The sequence below is a fragment of the Piliocolobus tephrosceles genome, chromosome 1, assembly GCF_002776525.5.
Source record: "Piliocolobus tephrosceles isolate RC106 chromosome 1, ASM277652v3, whole genome shotgun sequence".
Lineage (NCBI taxonomy): Eukaryota > Metazoa > Chordata > Mammalia > Primates > Cercopithecidae > Piliocolobus > Piliocolobus tephrosceles.
Window position 1 is genome coordinate 79,473,224 of NC_045434.1, and position 14,044 is coordinate 79,487,267.

Here is a 14,044-nt window from a genome sequence, read left to right on the forward strand (position 1 = left end):
CAGTTTGAACAAATGTTGATTTATTACCTCAGATTGTAGGCATTTACAAAACAAAATGGAGACATCCAGTGTGATTCCAAGCAGGCTCATGGACTAGTGCTCACCATAACCCAGGTGCACCAGCAATCTGGGATATGGTCTCCTACAGAAGCACTGCATACAGAGAAGGTGCATTTATTTATTCAGCAGATAGCAAGATTTCCCAGGGAGAGGAAAACCGCCCTGCCCCACCTCTATCCTGGCTTCCCAGACTTCTAAGGTCTTTATTCAGCAGTGACTTTCATTTGATGAGGTGGCTCTCCTCTCTCACGTCACCCTGTCAGCCACCTTGACCAATAGCTCAAGGGAGACTTCTGCCAGCTCGCCTCTGCTCTGCTGATGGCCTCATCCTGCCACTGTGGCTTTTCAGGCTCTTCCTCCTCTTGCCCTGGGGGACTTGGGGCCCCACTCTGGCTTTCTTCCTTGTACCAGGCCCTCGCAGGGTATTCTTGCTGCTTGTAGGAGAAGCCAGCTTCTTGGAAGAGCCTTTCTGAGACAAACCCTGGGCTGGGCCGGAAGCTAAGGTTGCATTGGAAGATTTTCTAGCAGCTTTCTCTGATTGCTCCTTTAGCAAGTCCAAGACTGTCTCTGAGAAATCAGCATTTATTTAGTGAAAAATATAAGTCCCAGAAAGTAGCTATAAGAGAAACCTATAACTGCATTAGAGTTCTTTAAATTCTTTTTATTAATACTTTTTAATTCCCTAACTGGCCTTGATCTAAATATATGACTTTTTTAGAAGGGTCACTCCAGTGATACATGGTTCTGTAATAGTTTCCTTAAGATAGTATCCTTCCTCTGTAAGTCTTTCCTGACTCCCCACCCTGCCCCAAGGAAACATTCCTCATTCTAGGGGCCCTCTCAGTGCCCTGAACATCCTTCTATACCAGAACATTAGTGCTACATTTATTTCTTTATTTGCCTGCACTTCCTATCCCCACTCCTATTTAACTCTGAATTCCTACACGTCATAGGCTTTAAGTGTTCATTGTTGTATCTCTAGGGATAAGCATAGTTCCTGCTACAAAGTAAGTACGAAATGAATGATGCCAAATGAATGAATACATGAACGATTAAATGAATGAATCAACAAATGAATGAATGAATGAATGAATGAGTGAATGAATGAATGGAGGAAACCAGTCACAGTAGAAGCGGGTATCCTCACACTCATAACTCCTCTGTTATGCAGAGGAGATGTATAGACTTAATTTCCCTCAGGGGGTAACTAAGACTCCACTGTGGGAATTATAGCCTGCTTGCTGAGGGCACTGCTTTAGCCTCCACACCAGGGCCTGAGCCTAAGACTCAAAGATGGACTCACTGGCGAGTGGTCTGAACGGGATCCGCTTACTCTTGGTTCTCACCGGCACTGGCTTGTGTTTGCACTTGCCTGGGGGTGCCCGCCTAAAAACACAAACAGAAATCATGAGGACGCAAGACTCTGAAGATGCAACCAGAAAATCAAGGTCACCAGAGGGTGTATATTTGCAAGAATTGGGGTCAGCCTTTACTTATCCATGGGGATGAGGTAGATGTAATACGAAATATGCTATGAGCTCAGAAGGAGAGGTAAAAGGGCACAGACAGAGCAGGGCACCTCAGGCCCTTGAGAGACAGTGCAGAAAGGGAGTTAGGAGTATGGGCATGGTGGCAGTCAAAACGGGTTCACATCCTGGTAATCAGGGGCAAATAAACCTTGCTAAGTCTCAGTCTCCACATCTACAAAATGCAAAAACTAATATTCCCCATCTTCCTAGGAACAGTACCCAGCACATAACAAGAGTTCACAGATGAGGCTGATGATGAGGATGATTCTGCTGCTGCTTCTGATGGTGGTGCTGGTGACTCCCTTTAAAGAAAATGTCTTCAAGAACTCAAGACACAGCCCTTAAGCAATGCCTGCTTCTCTGCCTAGTAACACACACATTCTTAAACTGCTTGTCCCCGGGTGCATCTTCTGAAATAAAAGGGACTTTGAGGACAGAGAGTACTTCCACTGTAGAGAGCAGAGCTGGAACTTCCCAGCCTGTCCCCATTGCCTTCTCTGCCTTGCTCCAACTCTATCTCTCACTGCCATCCTCCCAAGTCCAGGTGGAGGGGAAAGAAAAGGTAATTGTATTTATTTAACAAACACTTATGTAGTGCTTAGGCACCATTCTAAATACTTTGCAAATATTAGCTCACTGAGTCTTCCTGACAATGCTGTGAGGTAAGTACTATTACTATACTCATTTTTACAGAGGGGAAACTGAGGCTCACACAGGCTAAGAAACAGGCCCAAGGCCACACAATTAGTCAGTGGCAAAGCCAAGATTCCAAGCCCAGGCTCAAGTCCATGTTCTCAAACACTGTATTTAGCTACCCCTAAAGGAAGGGTAGGAGGAAAAAAATGGGAGAGAGAAACGGATACATAAATTAATCAGGTGCCCTCAAAATGCTGGGAGTGGTGCATTTAGTGCAAAGACAAGCTAAATGAGTAATCAGAGCAGAATCTGGTCCACTTATAGAAGCTTTAAAAAGTCTATGTGATTCGATATAGTTATAACTGAACGGAGGGAGTAGTGCTGAAATGACCTGTCCACAAAGAGAACTGAGTTCCTATTCCAGGCTCCTCTTACTAGCTGTACCTGGGGCAAGAATTTAACTTAACTAGCCTTGGGTTTCTTTATCCATAGAGTGAGGGTGTTAACCTGCCTGGTTGGAATTCTATCAGCATTAAATGACAGCCCACATGCATGGCACTTAGCACAGTGCCTGGCACACAGGAATAACTCCATAAATGTCAATTTAAAAAAAAAAAAAAACAAGGTGAACGAGTAAGGATGTCTTCAGTGTGAAAATGCTTTATGGGTGCTTTCCGTATGGCTTCTCACAGCTGCTCTTGCGAAAGTGGGGAGTTAAATTATCTGCCAGCTAAATCAGAAAACTGCCAAAGGAAAGAAAAATGGGTTCACAAAGGAAGCCTATTAATGGAAAGAGAACTCCCCACCAAGGCATCATCAACCATCAGAAGCACTTTAAAGACCCTGAGTCTGCTCCAGCCCCTAAGCCCAGGACCCAGCAGTGGAAACAGCCCAGTATTAAATTCACCCCTTGGCTATCCACCCTCCACCATCCGCACATCACCCTGGGCACAGCCTCAGGGACAGAGCCTCTTCCAGCAACTTCCAAGAATACACAAACTGAGAGCCCTGTGGCCAAATAGAAGCTGAGCTAGAGCTGGCCCCAAAGCCCTAACCAGTGGCTGGACCTATTTGCCTCATGTCTACTGAATGCCAATCCAGATATGGGTAATAGAAGCCTCAGGGGAAAATTCTCTTCTGCTGGTCTATCTGTAAGCTAATTCAGGGGGAGATTTTCTTGCTTTGGCAAGAATTTTCAGATAAATCTAGAGCACTGGGGCAGGGTGCATGGTAGCACACACCTGTAATTCCAGCACTTTGGGAGGTCGAGGCAGGTGGATTGCTTTAGTCCGGTAGTTTGAGATCAGCCTGGGCAACATGGCAAAACCCCATCTCTACTGAAAATACAAAAGTTAGCTGGGTGTGGTGGTGCCTGCCTGTAATCCCAGTGACTTGGGAGGCTGAGGCACATGAATAGCTTGAACCCAGGAGGCAGAGGTTGCAGTGAGCCAAGATCGTGTCACTGCAGTCCAGCCTGGGAAACAGAGTGAGACTCTGTCTATTAAAAAAAAAAAAAAAAATCTAGTGCACTGCCCAGACTCCTCAGGATGGATACACTGCATCACCCTCCCCTGGGCAGATAACCTGACCCAGACCCAACAACCTCTCAAGTGGGAAGTGGTATTGTGGCTTTTGCCTGTGCTGGTGGAGGTTGGTCAGCCTCTGAGAGAGATAAGCAAAGAAGCAGAAGGAAACAGCATAGAGCCCAGCAAGTGAATAAACACTAAACTCCAGAAAAGGTCAGGTGGAGCTACTGAGGAACCCGCCAGTTAAACGTATTTGCCAAAGACCTGGGGATCTGCACCAAGCCCAGGGCACAGGGGAGCAGTACTTACTCAGGTGCTCAGAGGTATATGCCTGTTGTTAGATGACCTCAGACAGACACTTCCAGAAGCATATTAAAAAAAAAAAAAAATAGCCTGTCATGGTGGCTTATGCCTGTAATCCCAGCACTTTGGAAGACCAAGGCAGTGAATCACCTGAGGTCAGGATTTCGAGACCAGCCTGACCAACATGGAGAAACCCCATCTCTACTAAAAATACAAAATTAGCTAGCTATGGTGGTGCATGCCTGTAATCACAGCTACTTGGGAGGCTGAGGCAGGAAAATCACTTGAACCTGAAAGGCGGAGGTTGCGGTGAGACAAGATCGCACCATTGCACTCCAGCCTGGGCAACAAGAGTGAAACTCCATCTCAAGAAAAAAAAAAAAAAAAAAAAAAAAAAGCCACAGACCTAGACTAACCCTAGAAAGACTCAAGGTCTTCATGTCCAACTGCAAAGAGACCATTTCCCAAGTATTTCATAATTTCTATAGACTCATTGCCCTATGCCATTATTTGTCCAAACTGCTTTTCATCTAGAACATGAGTTTGCTTCATCAATAATTTTTGGTAATTTGAGGGACAGTGAGGATTGTTTTTATGGCCTGCCATGGAGATAAGAAATGAGAAAAATGCATTTGAGAAGAAAATGACATCAAATCTCACCTTGAGGGGTCAACAAACTTGTAAATAGATCCATGTGGTGCGTAGGCACTTGGGTAAGAGGTCGCCAGGAAATACAGCTCTCCTAAGGCAACAAAAATAGACAGGCAATAAAGGGACATCAGGCAGCACTGAGACACAGAGCTGGATGCACAGAAAACGGTCAAAAAGAGGTTATGGCCCTAAAATGCAGTGAGCCCCAAGAATGGAATCCCAGAAACCTAACTGACGTCAGCTTTGCTGGGCTGTGAGCTCCTTGAGGAGAAAGTCCATCTTTAAACCCCCAAAGACTAGCTGAGTGTATGGCCTAGCAGAGGTAATTTCATGTGTATGTTTGTTTATCAAACCAAACAGCTTTCTCCCTTATCACCTCCTTGCTCTCAGAAACTTCACCTCAGTGAGTCTCCATTTCCTTCCTCACCTCTTTCCTCTGTGAACACTTGGATACACACAGTCTGCAGGCTGAGGACCATCTGTCAATCGCTTTATTTTGCCCCTTCTTTAGTCGTTTTGTTTCCCTTCAGCCTTACTCCCATTTTCCTCTTTCATTCCATCCTTGAGTTCCTTATTTCCTGGTGACCCTCCCCACTCTCCACCTCTTCTCTTGGTCTTTTCCATGCCCCACAAAAATCACCCCTACCCACTCTCTCCTGTATCTCTCTGATGTGGTTTGGCTGTGTCCCCACTCAATCTCATTGTGAATTGTAGCTCCCATAATTCCCACGTGTTGTGGGAGGGACCCAATGAGAGATAATTGAATAATGGGGGCAGCTTCCCCTATACTGTTCTCCTGGTAGTGAATAAGCCTCATGAGCTCTGATGGTTTTATATGGTTTTATAAGAGGAAATCCCTTTCTCTTGGCTCTCATTTGCTCTCTTCTGCCACCATGTAAGATGTGCCTTTCACTTTCCACCATGATTGTGAAGCCTTCCCAGCCATGTGGAACTGTGAGTACACTAAGCTTCTTTTTTTTTTTTGTAAATTACCCAGTCTCAAGTATGTCTTTTTCAGCAGTGTGAAAACGGACTGATACACTCTTAGAAAGAGCCCCGCTCCTTCCCATTTCTGCCAGTTGGAGCTCTGGGAAATGTTCTTTTCTCACAGTAACTACCTCATTCCACCTTGCTTTCTAGTTATTTGTGAGGGACATTATGCTGTGGGGTCATAAGCCCCAGTGGAGAGTCCCAGAAGTCTGGTTTGATTTCTGATAACACCAGTTCCTCTCCATGCTATCTTGGGAGACCTCTTCACCTGCACAGCCTCGAGATATTTATTCATTTGTAAAATGGGGATCACAATGCCTCAAGTGATTGTTAGGTATTCAATTAGAAAGTGTTAGATAACCAGGCTGGCGCAGTAGCTCACGCCTGTAATCCCAGCACTTTGGGAGGCTGAGGCAGGTGGATCACCTGAGGTCAGGAGTTTGAGACAAGCCAGGCCAACATGGCAAAACCCCCCTCTACTAAAAGTACAAAAATTATCCGAGCGTGGTGGCGCACGCCTGTAATCCCAGCTATGCAGGAGGCTGAGACATGAGAATCACTTGAATCTGGGAAGTACAGTTTGCAGTGAGCCAAGACCACATCACTACACTCCCAGTGCAGTAGGCAACAGAGCGAGACTCTGTCTCAAAAAAAAAAAAGTGTTCGATAATCGTAGTTATTATTACTTTCTCATCTCTCTGACCCAATGTTTGTGCTATTACACTGAATTAAATTCACTTGCTGTTATGTGCCTTACACAATTCTTTCTCAATTTTATGAAAGAAAATGTCTATTAAGTTGCAATTCTGAAAAACCTAAAGCTTTATACAGCTCTGGGTTATTTAAACAACTGATTTTTTTTTTTTTTTTTTTTTTTTTTTTTAAGACAAGGTCTTGCTGTGTTGCTGACTGGAGTGTAGTGGCACAATCACAGCTCACTGTAGCCTCCACCTCCTGGGCTCAAGCAAACCTTCTACCTCAGTCACTTGAGTAGCTGGGACTACAGGTGCATGCCACCACATCAGGCTCATTTTTTAAACTTTTTGTAGAGATAGGGTCTCCCTATGTTGCTCAGGCTGGTCTCAACCTCCTGCACTCAAGCAATCCTCCCAGTTCAGCCTCCCAAAGCAGTAGGATTACAGGCATGAGCCACCACACAACAGCTCTAAACAACTGCTTTTTGTGGAGAACAGAGACCAGTGTTTGTCTTGTGCTAAGTGTGAGCCTCATGGTCTTTGCATAGCCACTACACAGGGTAGCAGCTGCCTAACAGACTATGATTTGTGTACTGACAAACTAAATTTATAATCTTCCCCATGTAAGAGATCTGATGAATTAGGACACACCCTCCTTTAGAGTCAGTTTGCTCTGTCTGAATGGGAACCCCAGGCACCATCCAGAGTGATTCTACCATTCGATAAATGTGGTGTCTAAGAAAGGTCCACAAGTACATAGGCAGGGGCTCCTCGAGACCATGCAAAGGCCTTCCTAGCCTAAAAAGAAAATTGAAAACCCTGCCTATACAGGACTGCAGTTTGTGTAAATTATATGTCTTCCACATTCCATAGACTTCCCACTTTATTTTTAGGTTAAAACAATGCTAGAGGTGAATTTCATCTGTAGTATCCAACTGATGTTTTTAATATATGTCTTAGGGGAGAAAAACAAAAAAAAAACTATAATATGCCATGTAAAACAAAAATGCATGCTATACAAATTTACTACAAACATAATTCATTTGACCAGCCCTCTTGGGAATGTGCTTCAGTGACTGACTTTCAGAAATCCCATCAATCAATCCTCAGCAATGGTCAGCTCCGCACCAGCCATTTGCTCAGCAGTAATTCATACCAGCTATCAACTCTCAGGACGTGAACTGTAGGACGTGACCCAGGACGTGAACTGTAGCCATAGGTGAGGCAGAGCTCGAATTCCAAGTAAAAGGTGACTTACCTAAAGCCAGTGGACTGGTAATAAAATAATGAAATAATGCTCAGATCTAAAAATGCCTCTCAGAGGAAAAGAATATGCCAAGAGCAGAAAATATGAATCAGTTTATGCAAAAACACAAGAGCAAGCAACTCTGGAAAAAAAAATAATAACCTGCCTCAGGAACAGCCTCATTAGCCTCAGGGCAGCCCTTGGGCAAAGGCTTGGGAACACTTTGGCAAGTCTACCCCGTAAAATTCAGCCAAGGACTCTGTTTTGTTTGCCAGATGTACCATGACTCTTTTTTTTGTTTGTTTGTTTTAACTGTTTTCTACTGTGAGACGTCTACAAGCACAAAAAACCAAGCCACCAAAGCCAGGAACAACCTCAGAAGATGGCAGCCCAGGATCCCTGGGCAGACTCTGGGGGTCCAACCTCTGGGGGGTTTCACCCACGGCAGTGTCCGGCAGAGGAGAGGCCCCACTACCGCCTGTAGCTTTCACGTCACTCTCTTTCCACTGGCCATCATCCTGCCAGCTTGTGGTTTCTCTCTTTTTTCATATGTTTGGACTTCCAATTTGAAACTCACATAGACTTTTTTCTGTTAAAATACTTGAAGTTTCCAAAATTCTTGAAGTTTCCTCTGCTCCTATAAAACATTCATCTCAAACTATCTGTTCATCAGCTAGCTGAGAGGAAAGGGTCTGGGAGATGACTGGGTCTCCTTATATCCTACTCAAGTGAAGGTCCCAGGCAGCCACCTCATGGCCCAGAGGGGAAAGAAACCAAATATTTCAGAATCCTTTGAGACTCTGGTTTATATCTACAGAGAATCTTTTTTTTTTTCTTTTTTTCTTTTTGATTGGTTTTGTTTTCTGTTGTTTAATTATTTTTTTCCACCTATAGAGAATCTAGATGTGGAAGGGATCCTGAGAGATCACCTTATTATCTCTGCCTCTAAACATGATATCTAGTGCCAAATACTGGAAAGTTCACTGTCCTCAAATAAAACAAAACAAAAATATTTGAAATTTGAAAACTTTATCTTTCCAAGTGAAACATAACTTATGTAAAGCTGAAGTTAAAAATCGGTTTTCTGATGATAAAATGTTTGGAAGCGTATTAGAACTGAGTCTCTCTGGGTCTCTCTTTCATGTACATGTGTACATCATGCTTCACTGAAGCCCTTAACACGTGCCTAGTCTGTCTATTGAGGAACCTCCTACCTAGATGTCTACCTTTTTCTCAGATTTCTAAATAAATAAATAAATAAAATCCTCCTTTGCTCACAAACTCTTGGCAAGGTCAGGAAAGAGCCTGGCCCAACCAGTGAGATGATCACTAGAGGTCCGTTTCCCAGACAGCACCGGCAGCATAAACACCCACTGCCCATTTAGTCTGGTCCAGTGTTGGCACTTTCCACATTCCTAGAACTGCGGTTCAGCATAGATCTTCCCCTCACAGTGAGTTGTGTGGTTCAACCAGGAAGGAGTAGGCTGGCATATTCAGTCTGTTTCTTCATTGGTGAAATGAGCATTATAATTACATTATGGGGCCGGGCACCGTGGCTTACGCCTGTAATCTCGGCACTTTGGGAGGCTGAGGCGGGCAGATCACCTGAGGTCAGGAATTTGAGACCAGCCTGGCCAACACAGCAAAACCCCATCTCTACTAAAAATACAAACATTAGCTGGGTGTGGTAGCAGGTGCCTGTAGTCCCAGCTGCTTGGGAGGCTGAGGCAGGAGAATTGCTTGAACTCTGGATGCGGAGGTTGCAGTAAGCAGAGATGGCGCCACTGCTCTCCCTCCTGGGTGACAGAGCAAGACTCCATCTCGAAAAAATCAAAAGTAATTTTATCATGGAGGTGTTATGATTACAAAATAAAGTGAAAAATATGAAGTGCTTAGAATGGTATCCAGTACATTATAAAAGATGACTAAGTGATAGTGATCATAGTAGAAGTGATAATTACTATTTAAAATAAATGTTTAGTTGATGCCTGTGATTATCCAAGTTCCAGGAAGTAGAAATCAAACAACTCTGTACATATGTTACCTGCTTCATCTTCAGCAAAGGAAATGATGAACTTGCTATGGGTGCTGATCAGCCCTGGGAAGGCACAGGACATAGTGCTGCCCAGGCAAATATCCCGCTTCTTCCATTTCTTGGTTTTTCTATCTTCCTGCAAACCCATAAGTCGACTAGATGAAAAATAAAACCTTATGTTTTAGGAATCCATATATCCACTCTGCAGAATACTTTTTCTCCTAGAATCAGGGACCCTTGAGTACTAGGACTGAGTCTCCCATTAAGAGATCAATAGCCTCCCTCCAAGCAACCAAAAAGCTTCTTCAGAGATATTTCAATCACCCACTTACCCTAGATGTGGAAGTTCATGTTCTATTATAAAAGGAGTTTGGGCCAGGCCCAGTGGCCCACACCTGTAATCCCAGCACTTTGGGAGGCCAAGGCAGGCAGACCACTTGAAGTCAGGAGTTCAAGACCAGCCTGGCCAACATGGTGAAACCCCTATCTCTACTAAAAATACAAAAATTAGCCAGACAGCGTGGTGCACGCCTATAGTCCCAGCTACTCGGGAGGTTGAGGCACAAGAATTGCTTGAACCCAGGATGTGGAGGTTGCAGTGAGCCAAGATCATGCCAGTGCACACTCCAGCCTGGGTGACAGAGCGAGACTTTGTCTCAAAAAAAAAAAAAGAGTTTGATGAGCTGCACTGTGTAGGCTGCACCACTACAAAAAAATTGATCTTATTTTTATTAGTTGTATGACCTTTGGGTAGTTGCCCAATATCTCTAAGCTTCAGATTCCTCATCTGTAAAATGGGGAGTGATAACATAATTTACCATAGGGGAGAATTTTGAAGGTTAAATAAAATAATATACATAAAGATCTCACCAATGTGTGTGGCACATTGTAAGGGTTAAAAAAACTGTTATTATTATTGCTGTATGCTTATATAGTAGCAGAAAGATGCTTCTTATCCCTCTATCATCTATCTGAACTAAAAGCAGGTTTTTAGAAGAAAAGGGAATGGAAGTTGGTTAAACCCAGGGTGCTCATCAGAATCCCCTGGAAAGTTTTATGGAAACAGAGATCCCAAACCCAAGGGATTTTTATAAGTACACCTCAATTAAGAATCACTGCCTATGACTGGGTGCAAAGACTTTGGGAGTCTGAGGCAGGCAGATCACCTGAGGCCAGGAGTTCGAGACCAGCCTGACCAACATGGCAAAGCCCTGTCTCTACTGAAAATATAAAAATTGGCCAGGCATGGTGGTATGCGCCTGTAGTCCCAGCTGCTTGGGAGGCTGAGGCATGAGAATCGCTTAAACCCAGGAGGCAGAGGTTGCAGTGAGCTGAGATTGCACCACTGTACTCCAGCCTGGGTGACAGAGTGAGACTCTGTCTCAAAAATAAATAAATAAATAAATAATCACTGTATGTTAACCAAATGATGTGCGTATGGGGGCAGTAGTGAATGGAGGTTGTAGGGAGAAAAACATAAAGAACAATGAAATCCCAAAGATCTAGTAAGTGATGATAAAGGACCTGACCAACTAGTCATTTTACCCCATCTCTGTAACTAAGAATTGCAGCATGAAAATAGAACATCTTTTCTAACAGGGACCAGATTTACTCTCCTATCTTAAACATTCCAAAACCTGCACAAGATAGAATAATAATGACTTCAAAGATACTGAAGATCAGGCAATATAGGAGTATGTTCTCTGAGATATAGGAAACAAACAAGGTGAACCCTATGATTGTTCCAGCATACTACCTTGATAGTGTCCAGCACAGGGAGGGAAAATACAGGCAAAGCCTAGCAGGCTCCTTGAGCTGAAAAGACATTGCTGAGAGTCCAGGAAAACCAAGGCAGTAAGAGATTGCAGGATCGATACTGGAGAGAAGAAAACTGCACAGAGAACGAATGCCAGAGAGCTGCAAAAGGTTCCCCTGAAGTAATCGTCAGTATACTCAACAGCAGGTACATGTGAGAAAATATTTAAAAACAAAGGAAGGTTTAGAAGAAAAAGTACTTAGCATTTACTTGGGATCAGGAATAGCATAAGTAGTGAGGAATAGAACTCAGTAGTGAGGAACAGAAAGCTCTAGAAGAAGCACTACCTTGGTTCTGTTTAGTAAATAATTAGTAGCAAGAACTGAAAGAATTACACTACTTCCAAATAACTATGTCTCCAAGCAAAATTCAAAATCATTTATTGGAATACAAGAATATCCAGCACTACTAAGTTAAATTAATAATTTCTGGCACCCAATCAAAAATTGCGAGGCAAGTAAAGAAGGAGGTGAATACAACCCATAATAAAAAGTAAAATCTGTCCATTGAAAGTCACACAGAACTGATGAAGATGTTAAAATTAGCAGACAAGAACATTCAAACAATGATTCTTACTATATTCCATATGTTTAAAAAGTTATATAGAGATATGAGAGATACAAAGCAGACCCAAATCAAGTTTCTAGAGGTGAAAAATACATTGAGATTACACACACACACACACACACACACACCCACACACACACATAATGGAATGAATGGCTGGCTAGACATCACAAAAGAAAAGATTCATGAACTAAAGACATAGCAATAGAAACTACCCTACATGAAACACAGAGAAAAAATTTTAACATAAATATATCATCAGTGAACTGTGGAACAACTTTAGGCAGCCCAATATACATGCAATTAGAGCCTCTGAATAAAAGGAGAGAAGGGAGGGTTAACAAGATGGCAACCAAGACGGTGGAGATCCATAAGCTGAAGCTTGCTGAACTAAGGCAAGAGTATTTTGCTCATGGTTTGGAGACCAAGGGAACAAAGCAAGATCTTATCCACAGACTCCAGGCATATCTTGAAGAACACGCTGAAGAGGAGGCAAATGAAGATGTTCTGGGAGATGAAACAGAGGAAGAAGAAACAAAGCCCATTGAGCTCCCTGTCAAAGAGGAAGAACCCCCTAAAAAAACTTGATGTGGCAGCAGAGAACAAAGTGGTGAAAATTACATCTGAAATACCACAGACTGAGAGAATGCAGAAGAGAGCTGAATGATTCAATGTACCTATGTGCTTGGAGAGTAAGAAAGCTGGTTGGGCAGCTAGGTTTGGGATTTCTTCAGTTCCAACAAAAGGTCTGTCATCTGTTAACAAACCTATGGTTAACTTGAATAAGCCGAAGGAAAGAGCTCAAAGATTTGGTTTGAATGTCTCTTCAATCTCCAGAAAGTCTGAAGATGATGAGAAACTGAAAAAGAGGAAGGGGCGATTTGGGATTGTCACAAGTTCAGCTGGAACTGGAACCACAGAGGATACAAGGCAAAGAACAGGAAGAGAGCAGAGCACTTTGGAATTGCCTGATGAAAAGTCCTTGATACTTTCTGTTCTCCAGTGTTTTCCATTTCTCTCATTCTTCTTGGTCACATATATGCCTGAATGTACAGTCATGTGCCTACATCTGGCCTCACAATGAGGGAGCATGTACCCCAGGTACATCCGTGAACTGCAGCAGCAGTTTGACTTAATGCTGTTTCAGCTTTAAGGTTGTTGCGTTTTTGTTCTTGGTTATGTAGCTTGTTAATAAAAAAAAAATAGAAAAGAGAAAAAAAAAAGGAGAGAAGGAGTGGGAGACAGAGGGAAACATATTTGAAGATATAATGGCCAAAAATGTTCCATATTTCGTGAAAGCTATAAACTCACAGATCCAATAACTGCTACAAACTCTAAGCACAAGAAATATGAAGAAAACCAAAGTAAGGCATATCTTAATGAAATTGCACAAAACTGATGATAAAGGGAAAATCTTAAAAAAGCAGTCATAGGGAAAAAATAAAATATTATATATGAAGGAACAAAGAGAAGTCTGGCAGCAGATTTCTCATTGGAAATGATGCAAGCTAGAAAATAGTGGGGCAACCTCTAAAGAATCAAAGAAAAAAACATGCTAACACAGACTTGTATACCCAGTGAAAACATCTTTCAAAAATGAAGGCAAAATAAAGACTCCAAAAGGGAAAAGAATTCATCACTATAGACCCCATCAACAAGAAATGTTAAAGGAAGTTCTTCAGACAGAAGAAAAATGATATCAGATAGAAATATGCATCTACCCAAAGGAATTGAGAGCATTAGGAATGATAACATTCTTATTGCCACTGTAACAAATTACCACGACTACAAATTACCACAACTTTGTGACTTAAAACAACATATACTTATTCTTTTATAGAATTGGATGCCAGAACTCTGAAACAGTCTTCACTGAGCCAACATCAAAGTGTTGGCAGGACTGTGCTCCCTCCAGACGTGCTGCAGGAGAATCGATTTCCTCACCCTTTCCAGCTTTTGAAGGCTGTCCCTATGCCTTGACTCATGGCCC

General features: G+C 42.9%; 1 protein-coding gene and 1 pseudogene across 1 annotated transcript in view; one reads left to right on the forward strand and one right to left on the reverse strand.

The window, feature by feature from the left end:
* The window catches only part of HHIPL2 (HHIP like 2), a 27,046-nt gene continuing 13,002 nt past the window's right edge, over positions 1-14,044 (reverse strand). Inside the window, exons 6-9 of the mRNA XM_023203538.3 lie at positions 9,681-9,826; positions 4,715-4,796; positions 1,364-1,446; positions 1-627 (exon numbers count right to left, since the gene is read on the reverse strand). Of these exons, the coding sequence (XP_023059306.2) occupies positions 341-627; positions 1,364-1,446; positions 4,715-4,796; positions 9,681-9,826 (598 nt within the window). The 3' untranslated portion in view covers positions 1-340. The remainder of the gene's footprint in view (positions 628-1,363; positions 1,447-4,714; positions 4,797-9,680; positions 9,827-14,044) is intronic.
* Positions 12,400-13,026, forward strand: LOC111537004 (annotated as a pseudogene).